The sequence below is a fragment of the Paramormyrops kingsleyae genome, chromosome 1, assembly GCF_048594095.1.
Source record: "Paramormyrops kingsleyae isolate MSU_618 chromosome 1, PKINGS_0.4, whole genome shotgun sequence".
NCBI classification, from domain to species: Eukaryota; Metazoa; Chordata; class Actinopteri; order Osteoglossiformes; family Mormyridae; genus Paramormyrops; species Paramormyrops kingsleyae.
The window spans coordinates 26,019,371-26,044,575 of record NC_132797.1 but is presented as its reverse complement, the minus strand read 5'-3'; the positions used below and the strand labels follow the sequence as shown (position 1 = coordinate 26,044,575).

At 44.7% G+C, this 25,205-nt stretch overlaps 1 protein-coding gene across 4 annotated transcripts in view; it reads right to left on the bottom strand.

Annotated features, from left to right (window-relative positions):
- LOC111850092 (lethal(3)malignant brain tumor-like protein 4) overlaps positions 1-25,205 on the bottom strand; it is a 67,704-nt gene that overhangs the window by 29,849 nt on the left and 12,650 nt on the right. For 3 of the 4 annotated variants that reach the window (XM_023823606.2, XM_023823610.2, XM_023823608.2), the window contains exons 5-14: positions 23,913-23,998; positions 23,029-23,133; positions 22,730-22,865; positions 22,299-22,390; positions 21,923-22,077; positions 15,557-15,633; positions 12,442-12,527; positions 12,184-12,294; positions 9,957-10,071; positions 7,350-7,452 (exon numbers count right to left, since the gene is read on the bottom strand). In XM_023823606.2, the coding sequence (XP_023679374.1) occupies positions 7,350-7,452; positions 9,957-10,071; positions 12,184-12,294; positions 12,442-12,527; positions 15,557-15,633; positions 21,923-22,077; positions 22,299-22,390; positions 22,730-22,865; positions 23,029-23,133; positions 23,913-23,998 (1,066 nt within the window). The remainder of the gene's footprint in view (positions 1-7,349; positions 7,453-9,956; positions 10,072-12,183; positions 12,295-12,441; positions 12,528-15,556; positions 15,634-21,922; positions 22,078-22,298; positions 22,391-22,729; positions 22,866-23,028; positions 23,134-23,912; positions 23,999-25,205) is intronic. The other variant, XM_023823609.2, reaches the window with a different exon arrangement.

The following is a 25,205-nucleotide window of genomic DNA, read 5'->3' as shown; positions in this document are numbered from 1 at the left end:
TGGATGTCATTGTCAGGCCCTTGAATGAGGCCCTTAATGCCCACTTTCTCTAGGGACTGTCTGGCGCGACATCCTCAACTGTACACCCCTTTCGGTCAAAGCCTGTGCTAAAGAAACAAGTTGATTAAAGTTATGGGATTAGTGAGTGCTGTGCTTCAGCCCAGGAGACCGTCTCAGGTGACATGTGACCGATGATGAACTGTGGGTCTCCTTCCCAGCCTATTTTGGGGAGAAACCGGATGGTGACCCCCCACCTCCCCAGATGACAGACAGCCATCCATTTAGCAAATTCACTCAATCGCAGCCGACAGACCATATGGTCTCCATGTCTCTCTTCTGGAAAGACATCCTACCTTCACCCCTTTAATTGCACAGCTCACTCAGTCAAAGTGAACATATGCTACTCAAAGAAATGGCTGTTACTTTTCAACGGGGGACTGCAGTTTAAGAATGAGAAAGATGTTCACTGAGAGGTAACATACTGGGGGTGGGGGGGCACTCCGTGCAGTGTATGGTTCCTTGTGCCTACTGTGATCGGGAATCTGCACAGAGAACTGATTTTAGAAGCTGTACAGTGTAAAAGCTTCCATATGAAAAAAGAAACATCTTGATTCCAGAGACTGAAACATCTCAGAACATTCTGATTGGCATGACAAGCTTTGGAACTTTAGAAGACCATCTAACAAAGAATGAAATTAATTTGTCTTTTTTGGACAGAATGACCTCTTCGGTCAACTGATGAATGTCTTGAGATCATTACTGACCAGCATGAAAAGCAGCAAGCAGGCATGCCGTTAGGGTCCTACTGAATTTTGCATAGCCATGCTTTTTAAACCCCGACTTCAACCCCAGCAGCTCCAAAACGATTCCACAGAGTCTGCGTTACGTGTTCATTAAACCATAATCACCCTCAGTGTTTTTTTTTTTTTGTTCACTTCAATGCTTAAAAGGCCAAGCGTAGAGATTGTATTAAAAGTTAATGTTTGAGCGGAAGAATCAGAATTTTAATATGGTTTCTCGTCCAGACAGGTACACTTTGTCATATATATAGCGCAACCCCATGTATTGAGGTTAGTGTCTCTCATGCTCCGCCCCCACTACAACACGATTGGCTGGCCAAACACTGAGTCTGTGTCGGAAATGGTAACCCGACACCCGCAGTCATCCCAGCTTGGTTGGGATTCTGTGGGCATAAAAAGCCTCTTGTGCAATGATGGACGGACCAGGGGGGAGATGATAGAGGCCACACGCCAGGGGGCAAGGCTGGAACCAAAGCCACATCCTTGCTGGTTGCACATTAAGGAAAAAAACATAGATAAATCTAGATTAATTACCACCTCGTTCTCTTACAGAAAGCCAGTGCTCGCCTTTTTCCGAGACACAGAGTGGATCTGACTACTCAAGGGAACGGCGATCAATGCCTCACTCCTTCTGGGGTTTTAAAATGAAAATCATCCACCCGCAGGGTGAAATTATGCGAGTTTTAAGAAACGGCCCCATTTTTGAGTCCACCGGCGAATATAATGGCTCACTGTCGTGTGTGATCTGCCTTGCGGGAAGATGCCGTTTCAGAGTTAACACGGATGAACCCTTTGAATTTCCAGAATTACATAAGACTCCAGTGTAGGCATTAAATACAATCTGACGGCCTCCTTATACTGAGGTAGGCAGGCAGATACTGCAATTATTTATGAGAGTCTGTACCCAGGGCAAACATTAGATGGCAAAAAAACTGTTAGCACAAGAGAGTCAAGGGTGCTCTACTATTTAAAGATCCCCAGATGAACTCTGCTAAATATTCATGGCTCACAAACTGGTTTGGCAAACAAAATTACAGGATGCCATTTGAGAGGATGAAACAAGTCAGGGTCTTTGTTCAAAAGGACATTTTCGGCTCAACCTGCGGAATCATCCACGAAGAACACGTCACAGATCGATCATGCTAGCGATTAGCGAGCCGCGATTCTTAAAATGCTTACTCAGTGTTTCCTGTGCAGCAGGCTGGCCCACTCCGCTCTTATTTAAGTTACATAATCAATAATGAATACTTGGTCCCAGGGCCAAATGTCAGTCGAAGCATAACCAAACTCCATCCGGCTGGAAATCTGCTTCACATCCGCTGGCTTTTACGCTTGATGTTAGCTACACACGAAGCGACGCACTTTTGGCATGTCGTTGCGGTAAATAAAAACCCGATTTTACGGCTGGCAGCAGCGAAATACATTCATAAGTTCAAAGATAGCTACACGATCGACATGCTGTAGCGTTAATCAACTATGCGCGAAAGGAGATCACAGATCATCTGCCAGCGTCTGGTGTCACTGGTGGCCCAAAAGTCACCTAGGAAAATGTTTGCCATCCGCAGAGGCTCATCTCAACTGAGATAAACAATAAAGATTTTCTACAAGTTAACGTTCTTCATTGTGGTTTTCGGTGATGTGGTGGCTTGTAAATAGAAATCGAACTGAAACAGACCTCCATGATTGCCAGTTATACCTTCCACGCAATCTGCAGCGTGCATTGCAGGAAAAAACAGACTTGTGGTACTTTTGAACAAACACAACGGTTTGAACAAAAATAATTGCCACAAGACAAAAGCAAATTGACGCACAAGTCAGCCTTGCTTGTTAATCTGTAATTATGTGTAAAAATAATGTACAGTAATATAATTGTGAAGTAACTGTAGTGATAAAGGCTACTCAGTGGAGCCCCCAGTGGTAGGTTGTTCCCCAGAACAGCACCGTTAAGGGAATATTTTAGATGGGAAATTTATGTGGAAAGCACCTGCAACAGTATTGGAAAATCATTTGTAGCCTGAAATTTGAGTTAATAATCGTGTGATCCTGAGGCCGTTAGAGATGGAAAAAAGGGGGTGGCGTTAATTTTCCTTTATCGGTATAGTTAACATCCCTTTCTGTTGTAACTTTAAGGTTAGGGGGCTGCTCAGCTCGAGAGAACCCAAAGCCACGGTGTGACGGGCCTGAATAAACATTCATTAGGACAACATATTAGACTCCGGGAACCAGAGCCAATCATAAGCCATTAATATGATAATATCTGCTACAATAAGAAGCGTAAAGCAAATCTTACTTAATAGACAAGAGCTACGAAAGCACCCAAATATGCAAAGGCATAAGGATGGCCCACCATTAGCTGGATATTTCTACAGAGAGTCTCGCCAATGGAGAGCCGCACCCATACACAGTCAGGCCTGCGGATAGCCATGCCCGTCTCTGTCACGGTGCAGTGGGCACAGGGGCAGTCAATCGGGACAGAATGCAGAAAGATGAAGGGATCTCAGCCATGTTAGGGCGGGCTCTCCGACCCAAATGAGCTGGAACCCCAAGGGGGGCACGTGGGTCGATTGGGCTGCGCATGCGGGCTCCATGCCATGGGTTCCTCCTCCCCACTGGAGGTGGAGAGCTCATAGATACGCCACAGCTGACCGGCCGGTCATCGGGAGATTAAGGGCTTACAGAAAGCTGTCGGGAATCTCTCCACTGTTGGCCGGAAGCGTTTATGCTGGGAGCTGATGGAGGGAGACTATAAAACTCATAAAAAACATACACACACATGAAGGTCAGGCCACAGACTCTGGAAATGTGGCGTTTAATGTGGATGAAGGCCATGGCGCTCTGCCTTCTCTGATCCATCCATCCATCCATCCATCACCACTTATCTAATACAGGGTCATGCCAAACATGGAGCCTATTACAGGGAGCAGTCATGCAGGGACGCCAGTCGATCACAAGACACACACACACACACACACACACACACATTTAGATTAATATCTTTGTAGGGACCATCCATTCATTTCTATGGGGAAAGCCCTAATCACAATGACAACCTTAACCCCTTGCCAGCCCTAACCTTAACCATCCATCTATCCACTGTAACTGCTCATCCTATTCGGGGTCGCAGGGGTCCAGAACCTAAACTGGAGGCTACGGGTGCAAGGCAGGGAACAACCCGGGTTGGGGGCCCAACCCATCGCAGGGCACACCTTAACTATAAGTAACTAAACAAAATACAAAACTTTTGTCATTTAGTTTTTTTATTGCAGTCACAGATTTTTATAAAACTGAGTTTCCCCTTGTGGGGACAGAAAAAAATGGTCATTAAAATAACAGGTTTTTATCACATTGTGAGAACATTTGGTCCCCACACTAATATATTTATGGCCCACACACACAAACTATGGGTAGTTTAAATACTAAATGACAAAATGGGATGCAAAGCAGTAGTTAGAATGGAGCTTAAATTAAAAATGGGGAGTGGAACCGTAGGAAAGTGTGTTAATCTTTCAGCAGGCCTGGCTGTAAACACATTACATCATGTTCAGTTTTGTCCTTGTTGGAGGCGGGTATGTGGTTCAGTATTTGGTTATTATTCTTAATGCACTCAATGTAAGACAGAGTTCATCCTTCATGCAAAAAATGAGGAGTGCTGTGCTTTGCAAATGTAACTGGTTACTTAACAGACCTTTACTTTCATATCGATGCTGTTTTACAGACATTTGGATTTAACAGAAACCCATTAATTAGTCAGTTAAATTAAAGATACTTTTACCCAAAGTAACAGACAACTAGGAAGCCTGGGTTGAACAATCCTCACAGCAACGGGGGTTAAATCACTTAACAGTTAAATCACTCTGTTGACCTTGGGATTTAAACTAACAACCTCCCGGTGATGGCTACCACGTCCTAATCTGCTGAGCCACACACAGCACCCCGATACAAATCCATAAAATCAGCTACAGTTTCAGATTTCATCCTAAGTCTGCAGAACATACGCTTCAAAAACAAACACGTCTGCCTTATTAAAAGTTCAGACTCTGGGTTTCGACTCTGAATGCTGAGAGCCAGGCAGTGCAAACAAAGGTGAAAAATTCAAATCAGGGCAAGTGACGGGGGAGCTGGCTGCTATCACCACTGTGGATGCGGCATGGCAATTATGCCCCGAGCTCAAGCGACGGCTCTTACAAAGAGAGGGCACACAGCACATAACAAGTACTACTAAGGATGTTTTCTGAAATGTCAATCAAGCCATAGTCTCCGGATCAGAGAGATAACATTGAAATGCAACGTATAAACAGAGGCAGACTGAGGAATGCTTTGAGAATCTGGAAGGTAAAGCAAGGTAGATGAGAAAAATGCAGTTCTGTCATGCATGAGACACGCCGCGAATGCACTTTCATTTAAAGTGCTGGCGATGGTGACCAATTAATTCGGTTCCACATGAGTGTGCTCGTTAACTGAAACGGTGGAATCTGGGACGGATGGCAGGCTTTGCATTCTTCAGATAGAGGCTTAAAAATTCTTGCTGAACCAAACAACCTTTTCCATCATCATCAAAAAAATTTGCCGCACCAAATACATAACCAAAAATGTTCTGAGCACAGAAGGAAAGATACTTGGTACAGAGAGATAACCAATCAAGCAACTAGAGGAGGCAGGACCAAGATAACTCATTGGTTGGTCCCACCTCCAAAAAAAAACATTTCTGTGTAAGTAAAATTCCCATGAGCTATTTGTGGGACCCCATGCAAAAAGTAACTTTGGGGCCACAAGCCCCCTCTAGGATGGCCCCCAAACTTCGGGGGTGGGGGCATGGACATGTGTATTCTGAGTGGTGCTAACCAATGCCGCTGACCACGGGAACAGTGATTGGCTTGCTGTTTAGGAAGCTCTGTGGAAAAGCTGCTGTACTTGAGAGAAAGATACACCACAAGGACAGAAGTACTGGGACACCCTTTTTACTCAGGTGTTTCATTCAGACCCATTGCCACAGGTGTATAAAATCAAGCACCGAGCCATGCAGTCAGGTTTACAAGCATTTTATGAAAGAATGGGTCATTCTGAAGAGCTTAGTGATTTCAGGCATGGTTCTGTCATGGGATGCCACCTTTGCAATAAGTCAGTTTATAAAATTTCTTCCCTGTTAGAAATTCCATGGTCAACTGAAAGTGGTATTACTGCAAAGTGAAAGTGTTTAGGAACAACAGAAGCACAGTCACAAAGCGGCAAACCATGTAAAGCAACAGAACGGGGTCGCAGAGTGCTGAGGGGCATAGTGTGTAAAAGTCACCAGTGTTCTGTTGACTCAAAGACAGCAGAGTTCCAAACTTCCTCTGGCATTAACCCCAACACAAAAACTGTGCACTGAGAGCTTCATGGAATGGGCTTCCATGGCCGAGCAGCTGCATGAAGGCTCACATCACCAAGCACAATGCCAAGTGTCGGATGCAGTGATGTAAAGCACACTGCCACTGGACTCTGGAGGAAATGTGTTTTTGAAGTGTGACAAATCACGCATCTGATGGATGAGTCTGGATTTGGCAAATGCCATAACATTACCGGCCTAACTGCATTGGGCCAACTGTTAAGTTTTTTGGAGGAGGGATACTGGTATGGGGTTTTTCAGGGGTTGGGCTAGACCTCTTAGTTCCAGTGAAGGGAACTCTTAATGCTTCAGCATACCAAGGCGTTTTGGACAATTCTATGCTTCTAACTTTGTGGGAACAGTTTGGGGAAGGACCTTTTCTGTTCCAGCATGATTGTGCCCCAGTGCACAAAGCAAGGTCCATAAAGACATTGTTGGGTGAGTATGGTGTGGAGGAACTTGACTGGCCTGCACAGAGCCCTGACCTGAACTTCCCTGAACACCTTTGGGATGAACTAGCCCAGAGATTGCAAGCCAGACCTTCATATCCAACATCAGTGCCTGACCTCACAAATGCTATTCTGGATAAATGGGCAAAACCTCCCACAGACACACTCCATAAACTTGTGGAAAGTCTTCCCAGTAGATTGGCAGCTGTTATAGCTGCAAAGGGGGGGGGGGGCAACTCCATATTGATGCCTATGGATTTAGAATGGGATGCCATAAAAGTTCCTGTAGGTGTAATGCTCCGGTGTCCCAATACTTTTGTCCATATAGTGCATGCAGTCAGAAATACTGGATATATAAATTAGTAACATGCCTGCATGGTTCTGGTTCTCTGATGTGACATCGATACCCCATAAAATGGGGAAGCATGTGTGCCTGTAATCAGAAGGTTGCCGGTTCAAACCCAGCCTCAGCACGTCTGCGGGTCCTTGACCCTTAACCCCCAGCTCCCTGGGCGCTGCTACGGGTAGCTGCCCTTCACGCACAACTTACTCCACAAAGAGCAAGTTGAGGGAGGTGTAAAAAAAACTATTTCCACATGGGGATTAATAAAGTGATGATTATTATTATTATTATTATTAAAATACCAGTACTTCTTAAAACAAGTGCTTTTTTTCATAAAAGGAGGCCCAATGCCCTTTTTGGTCCTTCTGATATGCCGTCCGTCGGCCACTCACCTGTGGTGTCCTGTGTATCGTGCCCCCTTGATGTGGCCCACCCCCTTGCACCCTGGGGTTGGACACACTCCCTGGGTGGTTGAAGTCTTGAGGTCTGAAGGCCCTGGAAGCACAAATAAACATTATTGGTCGATATGCCCAAAACCTGGTCTTCCTGCTCTGCAACCCCGCCCCCAAGTGCCTTCAGCCAATCGTGCTGCGGTAGACTCAGCCTTCTCAGTTTATTGGTTCATTAAACAAAATTTTATTTCACCATGTCTGCTTTAAACTGAAGATTATAAAGTTATTATAGAGCTAGTTAGTAAGTCAATACCAATTTTTGTTTAACAATCGTATGACAAGTAACAGCAAATCCTTGTTTTAAATCATCCTTATGTTTTATCACATTGTTTATTTTTATTATACATTACCTAGATAATATAGACAAATAAATCACATAAATCATCACGTCTGCAGTTTATGCCAATATTTTGTTAAACTGCAGCTTAAAAATTCTCTGGAATCGATGCAGTTTAATTGATATTGTCATATTCAGCGAGATTCCTTACAGTCTGCATATTTACGTGATATCATTTAAACCAGTTTAAAAACTGCTGAAAGTGAAAAATAACCAAGTCCGCTCACGGCTGAAATCCGGCCACAGTTCGGCAAATGATCCTGTAATATCAGGATGATGATATCTTTTACAATCCACAACCTATAATTACTACGGAGTTAAAAAAACACTTTCGGGGTTCTAAATCACTGACGTTTTTTCATTCCCTCTCTAAAAATCGTTACAGAATTTTTTTTTAAACAAATTCTGAACATTTGCACAGTATCAATGCAATAACAATATCACTATCAATAAATTAAAATAAGAATGGAATTAAATTAAGAATCAATAATTCTTAAACATTTACTGAGTAACAACACAAACCCTTAAAATTAAGATAGCACCATCCATCCATCCATCGAACTTCTGTAACCGCTTATCCTATTCAGGCTCGTGGGTAAGACAGCACCAATACGATAAATAACAGCATAAACAAGTTAAAGTAAACTAAGACTTTAATTAAAATTAGTAGCAATAAATCCTAAACATTTACAAGGTTTCAGCACAAATTGCCGCCGCAAAAGAAAAGGACAAGGCTTGTCGGTCCGAGTGACTCCGGAAAGATCCGTGCTGCTTGACAGATGGATTACGCCTTTACCCCACCCGGAGCGTGGCATTCCTGAGTGCCGCCGCTACCCTGTAATTACTCCCATCCATCAGCGTCACCCGGCCTCCCTTTAACGGCAGACGTGTGTTCTCACTGCCGATTATTCACTTTCCATCTCGGGCTCTGCATGCAGGTGACCCAGGTCTCCGCACCGTAAGTATTTTATGATTCCACCCCCCAGAGCCGGACTAACTCATGAGGCCACCTTCCAAATCCATCCCTGTCACGTCAAACAAAGAGCCGAGGTGTCCGTTCTCCTAAATGGGGGGACCACCGTCAACAGCCGGGGGTGTTTAAATGCATCGTCGAAGATTAAACACTGGAGCTGACTGAAAATGCAGCACCATCGCTTTCCATCGCAAACTTCTACGATTTAACTTATTATTATTATTATTATTCTTTCTCTGTTTATTCAATCAACCATATTAATTCCACCCCATTATGATGCAGCTGCCTTACTAATTTTTAGCATACGCTTTGCACTATGTATATAAATTTGTGTCCAGTTCCTCCGCTTTGTACTGTCCTGCGGTTTGCCCTTTCTGTACTGTGAAAACCCTCCCCCAGTTACCTGTTGTCTGTTTGTTGCACATGTAAAATATGTATTTTCACAGGTGTTGGTATGGCACTGCACCTTCAGATTTGGAGGTTCGATTTCCGCCCTGAAGGTGGATTGGTGTGGGTTCTGCGTGTTCTGCAATGGTTTCTTCTGGGTGCACTGATTTCCTCTCACAGTCCAAAGACATGCAGTTAGGTGAATCTGTGACTCTACATCCCACCCAGGGTGTCCCCTGCCTCGTGTCCCGTGACGGACTGGCATCCCACCCAGGGTGTCCCCTGCCTCGTGTCCCGTGACCGACTGGCATCCCACCCAGGGTGTCCCCTGCCTCGTGCCCCGTGACGGACTGGCATCCCACCCAGGGTGTCCCCTGCCTCGTGCCCCGTGACGGACTGGCATCCCACCCAGGGTGTCCCCTGCCTCGTGCCCCGTGACGGACTGGCATCCCACCCAGGGTGTCCCCTGCCTCGTGCCCCGTGACGGACTGGCATCCCACCCAGGGTGTCCCCTGCCTCGTGCCCCGTGACGGACTGGCATCCCACCCAGGGTGTCCCCTGCCTCGTACCCCGTGACGGACTGGCATCCCACCCAGGGTGTCCCCTGCCTCGTGCCCCGTGACGGACTGGCATCCCACCCAGGGTGTCCCCTGCCTCGTGTCCCGTGACGGACTGACATCCCACCCTGGGTGTCCCCTGCCAGCATATTCACTGCATATTCACACCCTGTGTGTGATGCCAGTCATGAGACTCCATGAAAAATGACAGGAGAGCCAGACGCGTTCTGATTCAGCATCAATGCGCTTGTATCGTATGTCACGGCCGTCCTGCGATCGGGTTGGGGACTCACGGAATGGGGGCTCCAGGGGGTGGCCCGTCCTGGCACACCAGCCGGCGGGGTGCAGGTCTGGCAGGTCGGAGTCCACCCAGAAGTCAAACTTTTCATGCCAGCTGTCAAAGTGGACCTGTTTTCAGGACACAGGTGCATCATTTAGCGTTTCAGCTCACACTTTTCCTACTGTCACATACAAACCATTATTACTGCATGTGTTAGGCACTGCATTATTACTGCATGTTAGGCACTGCATTATTACCGTATGTGTTACTGCCACTTCATTGCCATCCATCTGCTTATTCCAGTTATAGGAAAGTCCCAAATAACCACATAACACAAATGACTGGGGTGTTGTGCACCTCAGTAGATTAGGACACTGCATCTCTGATTGCATGGTCAAATTCCAGGGTCAGCAGAGTAATTTCACCATTTTGACCCTGAGCACGACTCTTAAACCTCAGTTGCTCATCAAAAAAGTGCCTGCTATATAAATAAAATGTGTAAAAAATGGAAATCCATAATATTTACTTGAATGATGGAAACAAAAGAGGTACCTTCAGGATGCCACTAATACAATTCAAACGTCTATCTGCCATAAATCAGAGCACTTTACTTAAAGTCAGCCACAAAGCATGTTAATACTCTGAAGTACTCTTGACACTCACGACACATGCATTTAATATTTCTGCACCCATTAAAGCATCTTCATATGGTCAGATCAGATGTAATTTGTCAAATGGCGTGTTTGAGCTCGTTTGGTGAGTCTCTCTGTTGAATGGATGGTTAAAAACCTTACAAGTGTATTATAATGAACTTCATAAATCAGAATCTGCCTTTATGGTATTCAAGGGTCGCAATATGGTGCTAGAAATAATCCCGGAGGTTAGGGACACCTGAACAACCTTCAGGAGAAGACAAAGACGGCAGAGAGAAAAACATCACGCGGGCGTTAGACAACCCGCATACTGGACAATCCACGGCTGATAAAGCACATCCGGCCCACACAGGGCTGACAGTGTAGCTCATACAGGAAAGAGCGGGAAACTACTTCATTAGCAGTGCTGACAGCCGGGTCAGTAGGCCAAGCAGAACCTACGACTACCGAGGATCTGCCAACACTGATATCCGTATAGAAGAAATTAAAAATCGGACCAAAAATACGAAGAATGGGAAATCTATAATCTGTGTGTAACTCTGAAGACAAAAATGCAGTTGTCCCAAAAATAGACTGAATGCTAATGTCATGCTGGACCCAGCAAAACAGAGTTCTTGCAGTTCTGCGCATAGATATTGTATTGTGCAGAAATGACAAGTCAATAAATCCAGAACTCACTCTCTCTCTCTCTCTCTCTCTCTCTCTCTCTCTCTCTATCTATCTATCTATCTATCTATCTATCTATCTATCTATCTATCTATCTATCTATCTATCTATCTATCTATCTATCTATCTATCTATCTATCTATCTATGCGATATACCTTTGGATGCATGCATGTACGTTACATTTCAAACTCATTCCTGCTGTCCTATAAATTGGGTCCCGCCACCACCCAAGCCTAAAAATGCATGTATAAGTATATATAAAAAAATGTCAATCCTATGGCTCTCCTCGGCATGCCCCCTGAAAGCCATCCCCAAGCCAGTAGCCGGAAGTGAATCATGCCAACAGACAGCTGGAGGCTATACAGACAGCTCCTCCTCCTCCTCCTCCTCCTCCTCCTGCTCCCTGGACAATGACGTGCATCAGCGGGCAGGACGAGCAAATTGCAGTTACCGCTAAAAGCGATGAGGAAATAGTAGATGCGTTACTCAATAAAACTGCAGGCTCACCGGAGAACAGGAGGAACACAGGGAACAGGAGGGAACACTTATATATATTGTAAATAAAAATAAAAAGTAAAACCTAAGCAGCCCAGTCTTTACTTCATAAAGAATTAAAAATAAACCAATAAAATCCAAGTAAACAATCCTGATATAGGTTGCTCGGGGGGTAGAGTTGTTGTCAGCGTCCAAATTATTTGAATCGTTATAGATTCCCCGGCCAACATATCAGATGAAGACAGTCCAGCAGGAGATCAAGCCGGACCCCCCTAGACACGTGGGGTCGCAAGATGTTGGGGGACAGACTGCACACTGAACCTGCACAGAGGTGTATTTTTATTTACCAAGTCACCTGTTCAGCAGATAAACAATTTCCAGAAGGTTCTCAAAGAAATACATTGTAGTGGAATCCCCTTCCTCACCTTCACTCTGTAGTCTTCGGCGTCCACAATGGTAGCCACCCTGATCAGCCTGGGGTTCCGCCGGTCCACCGTCTCCAGCTTCATGTTCATCTGGAACCGATGAGGTGCCCTCTGAAGTCAAAGGTCAGAGGTCACAGGTCAGTTCTATGGCTGCTTATCATGAGCATTACGTTGAAACATTGCACCAGCCAATAGAGGATACCAGCATTTTGGAGTGAAAATAAAAATAACTGCATACAAAAGACTGGAAGGACTTACCAAACAAAAAACCTCACTTGGAACAGCTGAGGAACGTGTGTCTGCTAAGTACTCCTCCCATACAAAATTTTCCGGATTTGGATGTCCTGGAACACAACCCAAATCAGGCCAATCGTTACTGATCTCATTATAAGACAATGAAAGGAGAAGACAAGCAGAAATATCTACCCAAGGTCTTTATTTCACATCCAGTAGCCCATGAACCTTTTCTTCTAAACATTGATAGTACACGGACTGAAACTACCAGGTCTGGTTACCATGCACACCGCTCCACCCAGGGCGAGAAGAAGGGTTATCGTCTCTGATCTTCAGAACACAGCAACACCACCTGCTACTCTAACCAAACAGGAAGCCAGGAGCTCTTAACAGATCTATTGTATGAGGCACGTAAGCGTCATGCAGATGGAGATGGAACGTCGGTATCATAAACGGAACGGTGAGCAAGAAGAAAAAAAACAGTTTGTTAATTATGTTCTTTTTTGTTGCAGATGGGAGATGTGTGTTTGCTTTTCTGCTAGGTCAGGATCACACATGTGGGTACACAAAGTGGATTAATTCCACTGCCTGGCTTTTCCGCTTGTGATCACCCAGCTTTTGAGGTGCCATTTACTGGCGTTTTGAACGTCCAGCGGACTGGTAACTCGAGAAGAAAATCCGCATCAAATTGGCCACTCCAAAGTGAGGAGGTTTACCTTTGACCTTTATTCCATTTTGAACAATGTCACGGTTTTCCACTCCAATAAAGATCCCACATACCAATGTCTGAGCCACTTTTGGTCAGGTAATGGATTTCCTACCAGTCCGATACTCTTCACACGCAATTTACACCCATAAACCGTGTTTATAACATTTAGCATTTTCACCGGCTCATTAAACTAGACAGATGCGGCAAGATCATTTTCTATTGAAGTGGTGGAAGGATCCAGAATGGTAATTCAAGACAAGTCACCATAAACATTGCCATTTAGTTTAAGGAAAAAACAATAAGTGTAATTTCTGAAGAATTGAGATGCATGAAAGTGTACGAAGGGGTCGTTTTATTGGTTGGTCTTCATTTCTGCCACGGTTCTGACTCTATATTACATTTTATTTATTTAGCAGGTACTGTTATCCAAAGTGACGTACAAAGGAGAAGCAAGGTCTACCAGACCCTGATGCAACTCTGGGCTAAGGGCCTTGCTCAAGGGCCCAGTGATGAAACCATTCTGCAAATTGTAGGATTTGAACCAGTGATTTTCCAATCACAAGCATGGCGTCCTAAGCCAGTGAACCACACACCACCCATCACCTAGCAGGGCACAGATCCATCTGCTACACCGTGGGTTTGTAACCCCAGCTGCATCAACCTCTATCTGCATTATTGCCCAGGATCGATTACGCACTTCGTACAAGGCGTAACATTATTCCAAATGAACAGCTCGTATAACAGAACACAAAAGTGTTTCTTTTTTTATGCCTTGCAGCAAATTATCTGGCACATAATGACTCCGCTACAATATTCATTTTAGTCTGCAAACTGATGACAAAGGCACTTTCGCAGAAATCTCCCGCAGAGAGAGAGGACGCACAGTCTGCCTGAGGAGGAGGAGGGGAAGATCTGCACCCATCAGAGTGCCGCCCTGAAGTTTGATGAGTGAGGCAATTAGAGAAATGCCTAATGGATACATTCCAGCTCATTGTTATTCTCTAAATAATATATCTGTGAGAGGCTTGTGTGGAGAAATGTGCAGGACAAGACAGCTGCAGCTGAAGGCAACATGTAAAGCTGGGTTTGGACCACAAATTTGAGGATGGCTGAAGCTTAATTCTATATGTAAAGGTGGGTTTGGAGCATAAGTTTGAGGATGGATGAAGCTGAATTCTACAAGTAAAGGTGGGTTTGGAGCATAAGTTTGAGGATGGCTGAAGCTGAGTTCTACATGTAAAGGTTGGTTTGGAGCACAAGTTTGAGGATGGCTGAAGCTGAATTCTACATGTAAAGGTGGGATTGGAGTACAAATTTGACGATGGATGAAGCTTAATTATACATGTAAAGGTCGGTTTGGAGCACAAGTTTGACGATGGTTGAAGCTGAAGGCTACATGTAATGGTGGGTTTAGAGCACAGGTGTGAGGAGGGCTGAAGCTGAAGGCTACATGTAAGAGTCGATTTTCGAACACGTGTAAAGATGGCTGAAACTAAGTGACACGTAACGGTGGGTTTAGAGCACGAGTGTGAGGATGGCTGAAGCTGAAGGCTACATGTAAAGGTGGGTTTACAGCATAGGTTTGAAGATGGTTGAAGATGAAGGCTACATGTAGAAGTGGGTTTGGAGCACATGTGTGAAGATGGCTGAAGCTGATTTGGAGCATTTGTAAGCAAGATAATAAATAAATAGAGCAAAACAGAACTAAAGCTGATGTTGTTTAATTGATTAGCTCAAGACTGTCTTCAATGGCTATCTGTTATTATACAGGAACATTTCCCACAATAAAAATTAGACTATTCCACTGCTATTCTGATGATTTATGATCTAATAACTTGCTTTTTGGGGGGGGGGGGAGACAGCAGTCTTAATTTTCATTTTCTTTGTTTAAGTTCCTTCAGTGGATCGCCGTTATAGGTGTAATACTGTAAAAGGCCAGCTCCGAAGCCCTCCTCTATATAACATAAACTGTTCAAGTAATTAATATGGTTTCAGATTAAATTTTTTTCATAAATGCAGGGTAAAGTACAAAGTCCATAATTCTTGGCTTTTACTGTCATATGATGCTGAGACGAGGATCATAAATAAAACAGCAAGCTGTAAACTAAAAGAAAAGAAGCACAAGATTATGATTACAGTACCAGTTCCTACCAATGTCTCTGTATAGGTCATACAAATAAAAATAGAGGTACCACACTGAATATCTGCAGCATCATGTAATTGGCCAACTTGTAGAAATTTCTTGCTGATATCTGCCCAATAGGAGCACAGAGAGGGCAGGGCTAACTAGAGGGTAGCATAGCGGTTGTGTCTGAAACGCAAGTGATGTATCTGATAGCCGGTGGACCAAACCCAAAAGACAGGGGCCATGTGCCATTGGTTGGCTGACAAACAGCTACACGTGTGCACGCATGATTGGCTGGCACTCACCCTGAGGGGCCGTGAGAGGTCGCCCGTGCTCCTGGCACCACCCCACAGGGTGGATGTATGGGCTGCTGGCATCACACCTGCAACAGGAAGCACAGCAGAAAGGTTCAGGACAACCGCAGCAAATCCAGGACGAGGGAAACTCCCAAAACAGAAGTGGAAACATACTGATAATACTGATTTTAACCTAACACAATAAAGGCAAAACTGGACATAGACACATAAAACATTTACGAAAGAATAATTGTAGTAACTATACAAACAGAGGACATAATTCCCATAATTCCCTGCCAGGAATGCTGCCTGTCTGTAATCCACCAGTGCATCCCGTAATGATCAATAACGTTCTACATATGTTACAAAGGTAACACTCTGCAAACGAAAGGGAGGAACAGACAGAACATCATGCGAAAGTCACTAAGGTCACATCTCCTGCTTTCCAAAATCAGTTATTTGATACTGCCTGGCTGTACACATCATGCAGCTCCTGTCTATCAGCATGTTTGGTTGGTTTGTTAATATTGTTCACAGTTTTTATTTGACAAGAAGAGGAAGTTGGCAAGGTCACACCCCCACAGGTGTGATATCATCTTAAAGCCCTAACTGTCCTCTTTAAGGAACAATAGGACTGAATAGAATAGCGTACAGAATGAGAGAAAACATAAATGTCCTCTACACAGGAGAAAATGAAATAGTGGATCTCAGGAGGTTACTGAAAGTCTCTGTGTGAGAGCCATCAAAGTCTGATCAGGCCCAAACATAGCAAACCTGATTTTTCAACCTCCCAGGTTGCATGCTGAGAAATGCAGATGGAACATAAAATAGCATTACAAAAAAAGATTAGTGCTCCCTGCATGATTTAACATTCTTGTAGAAGTATTTAGACAGTCTGAGAGGGCAGAACATGACACTAAAATCTTTCGTCTGTTAGGTGTGCAAGGCAATCAACTTTCTTCAATGTGAAAAAGTAACTGCTCTCCCTATTAAAAGCAAATAATGAAATAATTGAAACTTTGGTAAACAGTAACATCTGATCTGGGCCACTTATTTCTAAGGCTTTGTGACTTTGCAGCTCCGACGGACCACCATCAGTGTTTGGGACGGTAGCAGATCTTCCCAGGACTGACCACCTCACCAAACTCTCCATGAGTAACTGGTAGAACATTCCAGAAAGAACTCTACCAGGACCAACCCAGGATCTGCAGACCATTCTCACTCCCTCGCAAAGCTCAGGGATCACATCTCTCCTGTCACAAGGATGCATGGTACGATAAGGATGTATGTCAGTGTTGAAAGCCCCACTCAGTAAGGGCCTACAGGCTTAAGGTATTTCCTCTAAGACTTCTTGTATCATCTCCAAGAGTCCCAAAAATGTACCACAGAGTGGAGGTGACAGTGGAAAGATCTGGTTACTGTGGGTCCGCTTCTGAAACCCTCTTTTCGATACACACTCATTTCCGAACGTGGGCTTGCTGTTTATCTGATACAGACTGAAGCAGCTAGAACTTCCCATTCTGACCTCTACTGCGTCAGCATTGCCCAGAGATTTGGAAACATAAACCAAATATAAACCAATGTAAGATTTTATATGCCTGCAGACAAAGGCCACTGTTCAATACAATCTGCCCCTAGATATCTACCTGGCCAGCTGGGTAACGTAGTTGGGCATTATTGTCATAATATCAATCGTCCCAAATTTCCCACGGAATCACCCAAATGTACGATAAGAAAAGAAAACTCTCTTCCAAACTTCAAAATCTGTCATGATTCACGGTGATCCATTTCGAAAAGTCCCAAATGACCCAAATGCATCAGTACAAAAACAACAGTCAGCAAGGGGCAGATTGACTCCGACCAAAAGTAAACATGGGGAAACAATTACTTTTAAGAAAAGCACAGAGAGCCGGTGATGGCACACTTCCTGTCAGAGCACAGAGAGCGTGGTAATTCTACAGCATTCTGGAACCTTGGGAGCTTTGTTTCGACTTTCAGGGTGAGCCCAGACTCACTCGGTTTCATTCGATAGGAAGCGGTGCCCTGGGGACACATTAAGCACCGGAACTTTGCGACTCACTGGAGAAAAAAATAATAATCACTAAAGAAAGAAAGAAAGAAAAAAAAAAAAAACACTAAATGCGGCAAGCTTTGGATTAGACCCCGTGAAGGTTGTGACAAAAAAGCCAGTGCTAATGTATTCAAGCTAATTACTCATCAAGCCGGGACGAAACGTGTCGGCTGTACAGCCTGACGCCAGGGCATTAGACACAAAGCGTGAGCGCACAGCTAATTCTCTGCCCTACCTCTGATGATAATGGTGCTGTTCTGTTTTGAGCCTCCTTCTTTTGTGTTTTGTAGGGCTGTAAACTGGGCTGTAAATGCTGGTGGTTTGTAGCACTCCTTAATAAGAAAAGTACGGGATCTATACAGAACATAGCAATTAATTCATGAATCACGGTTAATTCCAAATTGTGGGCCGTGATTAACGTAGCCCAGAGAAAAGCGAGGACTCCAAGCAGCTGAAATAAAAAGTGTGCTGATTAATTCTGTTATGATCACGGTTACTATCACTTCCGTGCTGGATAAGCAGTATGGGCGATGGAAGGATGATAGCTTTACTACGTCTTTCTATATTTCAATCATGCTTAAATGGTTAATGACAGAGTAGGGGGGTCATGATTGGAGGGGTTTGAGAAACGTGGAATAGGGGAATTGCATAACTGGAATTCTAAAGGTTCTATTATTACACATTCATTAAAACAGCCATGAGTGTGCATGCAGTATGGGGTCGCGGTGTGCTTGGAGTCTATCCCAGAATGCACAGGGCACCTGGCAGGGGTCAGTGAAGTGCTTATTGTTTTGAGTTTATTGTCTATATTTATTCGGCACTTTGTTAATCAGGAAGTGAGGCTAGTACACATTCCATCAAACTATGTACACATGGCGATGAAGTGGCTCGAACTTCGGACGCATGAAAAAGATTAAACAGCTTTTCACGGAAATGTGGAACGTGTTGATTAAGGTGTCTTTGCCGTGAGTTTGGGCTTCCTGTCAGGTCCGACCACGCCCACAGCCTTCCCGGCGGACGGGGGCTGATAACCAACATCTCGCAACCTTGCTGGATGAAAAAGATGATTAAAAAACTCACTGCGACCCCCGTCCCGCGTAAGTGTTTATGGAAGACGGATGGGGGGAGGGGGGGGTGGAATTGATAAACTGGCATTTGTCCAGCTGTTATTCCACCCATTATCCAGTAGGGGGTCGACTCAAGCCAGAAGCCCAGAACATTCCGGATGGTCCCCACAGACATAGACAATGGGCAGCTCAGGGACACTGAGTCACATAACTGTACATTTTAGGAACAGGGGAGAGAAAACCAGAGGAAACGGAGGAAAGCCCAGCGGTACAGAGCGAACATGCAAATGCAAGACACACACACACACACACACACACACACACACACACACACACACACACACACACACACACACACGGATGCAAAGCTCAGCTGCTAATAACACAGAACAGGAAAAGGGAGCAAGCGCAGCGCAGGATAAAAGTCCAGCTGCTCAGAAATTCCTCTCTCCACTCTTTCATTTTCCAGGTTGCTGTCCAGCCAAAAGCGAAACAGTTGAATCGGCGACAGCAGTGGAGAAGTCAGAAGGTGAAGGCGATGGACGCCCACTGCGTGTCCTCCTAGCGCCCAGCTTAACAATCACTGCTGCACCGGTCATTCTCCTCAGGGCGGGAGGTTAAATATGGGACCTAATGCTAGCCGGCCAATTATACTTGGTCTGAGGCCCGTGCCTTTAAGCGATGAGAAATGTCAGAAGCCAAACAAACAAGAGAAAACAAAACAAACCGCTCCTCCGCCGCTAATTAGAGGATCATCACCCCGACCGAAGACACCAGCTGAACAAACGGGGAAAAGACTAAAAACGAATGGGTTCTAATAGGGTCGTCTCTGTTAAAGAGACATTACCAAATAAGACAGGCTGCAATAAAATGAGGAACCCGAGGGCCTTTCACACCGACACCAAAACGGTCGCATATGTGGCTGTTTATTGATAGTGTACGAGTTAAAATTTCATGTGGTCGTATATGTGCAAGTGTATGATAATCATCAGGTGTTTCGCTCTGGCATGGGTACTGCATAACAAAATGTGATTGAAAGATTATTTTTCCTTCTTCCCTGGTTCAGTGTGTCTCTTTCTTTTTGCTAAGTTAGTGTCTCCTTACCTGCATGCCGGAGTATATATATATGTATACACCAATCTGATGATAGGACGTGCAAAACAATCCCTTTATCTGTGATGTTAATATGTTCCAAAAATAAAGCAGTCTATATTTGATTATTTTAAAAAGCAAAATGAGAGGAACGAGGAGGAGACTGGTGGAGAGGGAGAGCCAAGGAGAAACCCCAAGACAGACATAAGTGAAGGTGAGAGTGAAGTTATTCAAGTTAATGTTCAGATTATAATATTCTGCAAATACAGTAAACCCTTCACATTCCTGCATTACATATTCGCGGTTTCGGTCATTCGCAAGTTGGCCAACAATTAAACAGGAAGCTTGACAAAAGATTGCAGAAACTCACAGACAAACAAAACAAACTGCCGACAAAAACAATACTGGAAATGATTTGGATCACATAAAACCATGTAATATATAAATATTAGTAATACATAATATAATAATGTAAATGCATATTATATCTTTAATATTAAAAGTTTTGGCTTGGCTGCGCCATGCATGACTCACGTCAGCCGCCTTTCTGACTGTGGAATCTCACGTTTCTTTTAAACTTTTAAACTTTTCAGTGCCGTTAATTTAGCATTTTTAATAATGAATCCAAAGCATAGTGCTCCCAGTGCGCAGAGTAGTAACTCTGTACCTACTGGGGCATAATCCAGGTGGTTTTTATATTATATAAGATCTTCATACGAATCAGAAAGAAAACAAAGCAAAGTGCTCAATACAGTCCTGTTTGTTTAGAAATTGGTAATAAACAGACTTTGTTATTGTTGCTGTTACCGTTCAGACTAGCAGACTGTTATGGGTTGAGGTTAGCGCTGCCTATCCTTTGCAAATTTTCACATTCGCGGGGATCTGCCACCCCTAACCCTCTCGAGTGTGAAGGGGTTACACTATCAAGTCTTCAATCACTGTCAATCTATTATCAGTACAAAATCTAGGTATGCAAATTAGGACAACTATTCAGCAGCATGCAAGGTCACTAATTAATACCATGCTGCACCAAAAAAACAGGACGTGACCGAATCATGTGCTGGTGCGATAAGCTGAGAAAGTTGGTAACACCAGTGCAACCACTGGAAAAGTTAGTCTGGAGCCCAGTTTCAGGAAATGTAGCCAATCTACAATTCCACTCTTCTAAGAGAGAGCCTGACGCTCCCACTCTGCCACACAAATCTAAATTCAATAGGGTGTACAACATATCCCGTCAAACACCTCCCCCATGACTGACAATAAAGACTTCGGAATCGGTGAATGAATCACTTTCAGTTTCACTTTCGGTTCTGATGGAGGCCGCAGTTGGGCTCTGATGGTTAGGATGCATTTCAAAAGAGAAAACTACACATAACGTATCCTGGGAGTTTCCACACCGGGCTGTCAGACCGGCCGTCATACCTCAAATTGATTTTTATCACACAGCTGACAGAAACTGAAACTACGTAAAACCCATAAAAGAAAAACCAATTACCAGTGAAGGTCCACAACGGAAACACTAGAATTATGTAAACTAAATCAGTATCATCGCACCTCAGCAGTAAATTACTGCTTGAAATGGATTTGCTGCCAAACAAAATAAAAAAAAATCAGCCAGAGGTATAACTGAATGTGAGGTATCACTCGCAGCCTTGTCACTGATTAGTGTAACCTTTCGATGTTAATGTCATGGCTGCATGCTCTTTGCAAACCAGAAAGAGCTTTGAGCTGTGATTTTTTATTTTCCATCCATCCAATTACACGGAAACAGAATATTCACAGAAACTCCACAAACATGGTGGGGAGTGGGATTCAAACCCCCAACAGTGGAGGTGTGAGACAATAGTTACCCCAGGGGTCTCCAACTCCGGTCCTGGAGAGCTACTAACCAGTAGGTTTTCTATCATACCTGGCTTCTGATGAACCACACCTGTTCTCAGGTAAATACCCGGAGCAGGCGTGGCTCATCAGAATCCAAGTGGGACAGAAAACCTACTGGATGGTAGCTCTCCAGGACCGGAGTTGGGGACCCCTGAGTTACCCAGTGATTTTTAATTAAAATACCCATCTTTAAAGAAGAGGTTTTTACGTAAATCAAGCAAGGGGTCAGAAGCTGAGGAAACACTTGAGTGGGCGGGATCTCACCAGTAGTCGTACGTGTCGTCCCAGTTGTCAAAGTGGACCAGGAACCGGCCATCCACGATGTCAGCCACGGTGGCCACGCACACCAGACAGGGGTTCTTCTGGTCTACAGCCTCCAGCTTCATGCCCATCTTCACCTCCGGGCCGCCCGGCGCCTGCTTGCAGACGGAGCGCGCTCAGTTTGACCGGGCCTTAAACTCTACACTCGTTTTATAACCACTGCCCACACAATCTGTAAATGGGGAGCAGCCCATAGCCACTTCCTCAGCTAAACGCACCCTCGCGCTCAATGCGATCGTTATTTGCTGCTGCTGTGAAACCATTTTCAGGTTGTACCACTCACTGCAGGGGCGGGGGGCACCGGGGGTTGAATACTTACACTATTATGTGTCTTGAACAAATTCTTTGGTGCAGTCTGGCCTTTACAGGTCTCTTGGTGCGCTGTCCAGGTAAACTCATCTTCTTTATAACCTAAAATAACAAGGCAGCAATTTATTACTGTCGGCAGCCATATGGACTGCGTTCTTCCAGAATGTTCTGTCTTCTGTCTGGGACTGCAAGGCTCTCAATGGCATATTCATTAGTCGGAAAATTGTTTGGTTACCCGAAATTCCACTCGCTTTCAGGTTATGGATTGTATTTTATGAGCAGTTTTTACATGCAGTATGTTAGCTGAGAAACACGAGAGGAATTAATGAAATCGAGTATATTTACAGGCTATGCTTTGAACCAAATTTCAAATTACTGTTCATTTACTGGTGCTACTGCAGGAAGTGATGTCACGAAAGCTATAGGGAAGGAGCCACTCACCCTTTGGCGGATGGAGTTTATGTTCCGTCGTCTCGCACCAACCTGCAGGCCTTATATCAGGGGAGTCTGCGTTTACCCAGAAGTCATAGCAGTCGGAGTAGCCATCAATGTGTAGCCGTAATCGGTAGCCAATCACCTTTGGGTGGAAGGAGGGCAAGATCACGTCAGCATTTTACTCAAAAGAAGGGGGTTTACTTTTAGAGCACCCCTCCCACACTCACACACCCCCGTCTTCTCAACCAGGAGCCAGTGCAGCGAATCACAGAACAGAATCAGGGTCCCTAGTGGGCGGAGCTCACCTCTGCCACAGAGAGCACGCAGAACATGGATGGGTGGAGCGGGTCGACGCCCTCCAAACGCATTCCCACCTTGAAGCCATTCCTATTGGATGGAATTGACTGGCGCTGAAGAGGAGGAGAAGAAAGGAGGGGTTAATTGGCCGACGGGATGACAGGCTGTTGGCTGCACCCCCAAAAGCAGGTCCTCACACACTCACACACACACACCTTCTCTCTATTTGTGTTTGTGATTTCTTATGGTGTTCCCCCGAAGTATCTCTGTGGCTAGGTTGCCATAGTGACTGCAATTTTGTTTTGTTTTTTTTAATACGTGTCTCCTCGGATCCTGTCACAAGAAAATTCATCCAGGCGATGCATGTACAGGGCGAGTTTAGAATGTTCTGGAATATGGAAGAAAGCAGGGAGGCGGAGGTAGGTAGCCTGGGGAAGAGGCCACTGCAGGGCACTCTCACACTGAATCAAGCACTCCAATCCCCTCACGTTTTTGGATTGTGGGATGGAAGCAAAGGACTTGGGGAGAACTTGAAAAGGCCATAGACAGCAGATCAGGGCCCTGAATGAAACCCACAACCCTGGAGGTGTGAGGCCACGCTGCTACCCTTTCAGTCTGTCTGGTGTAAGAAATTTATACAATATAATGTCTGATCACTCAAAGAAAACCTTAAACATTTCAAGCTCTTCCAATCTGTCCAGAAACACGATTTTGATGATCACGACACATTCCTTCCCCCGACAACCCGTTAATCATTTTACACTAATTGAATGAATCAAACTGAGTTGTACCGAGTCTCTCTCGCGCAGGCCAGGGAATAATGGCCAGCTGCGTTCTTATCTAGCCGCCTGCCTTGAGCTGCCCACAAAGGGGGAATTCGGCGAACGGATACCTCTGTGAAGACCCTGACCGGTGCCGCCACCGCGCCCTCCTCGTCCAGGTACCTGTCCCATGACCAGGGTCTCTTCTTACTGTTAACTGCTCCAGATGAAGTGAGGAAGAGAACACAGAGTTAGTGCTCCCTCAACACTGTGCATACAGAATGACTAAGGCCTTTCTACTTTTAACTTATTTAACAGGCACTTTTACACAAAGTGATGGACATGTTCTTCAGAAAGCAGGGTCAGACAGCAGACAGTCCTTGGGGCAATTAGGGGTTAAAGGCCTTGCTGAGCAGCCCAACGATGAAACCACTCTGCCTACCACTGGGATTTGAACCAGCAACCTTCTGATGACAATCACTACTTTTACGTGCACACTAAGAAAATCAAATTATTGCATTAGTCTAACTATAACCAGACTTTTAAAGTACATGTAAACATGTTAGTCTGACTGAAATCGTACTGACTTGAATTTCTGTTAGTCGGACTAAGACACCCAGATAGTGTGATTGGGAGTCGATTTACTCCTGCATGTATACGTTCAATCGGACTCAAACTGGCGGAGGCGCTCTGTGCATGCTCTGGAAGGCAGAGAAGAGGCCAGTACAAAGAACAAGCACAGGGCATAGCGGAGGACGTACAGCGCATACGAAATGTGCAGCACAGTAAAGCTGTCCAATTCACCTCTCAACTAAAGGGCGCTTTTCCACCGCATCAGCTAGCATACAAAAAACGCCGCAGGTCCAGAGGTATTAAGATAATTAAGGACTCCTTACACCCCGCAAACTGTCTGTTCCACAGGCTGAGCTCCGATAGACTGTTCCGTTGCCTAATGTCGAGGACAGAGAGACTCAGGCAGAGTTTTTTCCCCCAGGCCATAAGGCTTCTCAACTCAAACTTATTCTGGTCCTTCTGTACACTATGTACGTTTGTACTGGAATGCACATATACTGCACATGTTCACTTTACTGTACTAACTTTAGTCTGTACATCCTAGCCATTGCACTCGCCATTGCACTATACAGTGGTACCTCAGTTCTCGAACTCATTAGAACTCGAATTTCTTAAAAGTCGAACCAACCAGTTCGAAAAAAAATTACCTAGGACTCAATCTGAATCTCAGAAGTCAAACCTTGAACACCGACCTAAGATAACTTGTACGTGAGGGGAAATGAGTCACGCAGCACGTCTCTCAGCGGAAACAAAGGGTAAAGCTTCAGTCTCAGCCTCGCATTCGCTGTGATAGCACCGTGCATGTTTACACTAACTGAATACATATATTTAGACATTAAAAATACATGTAG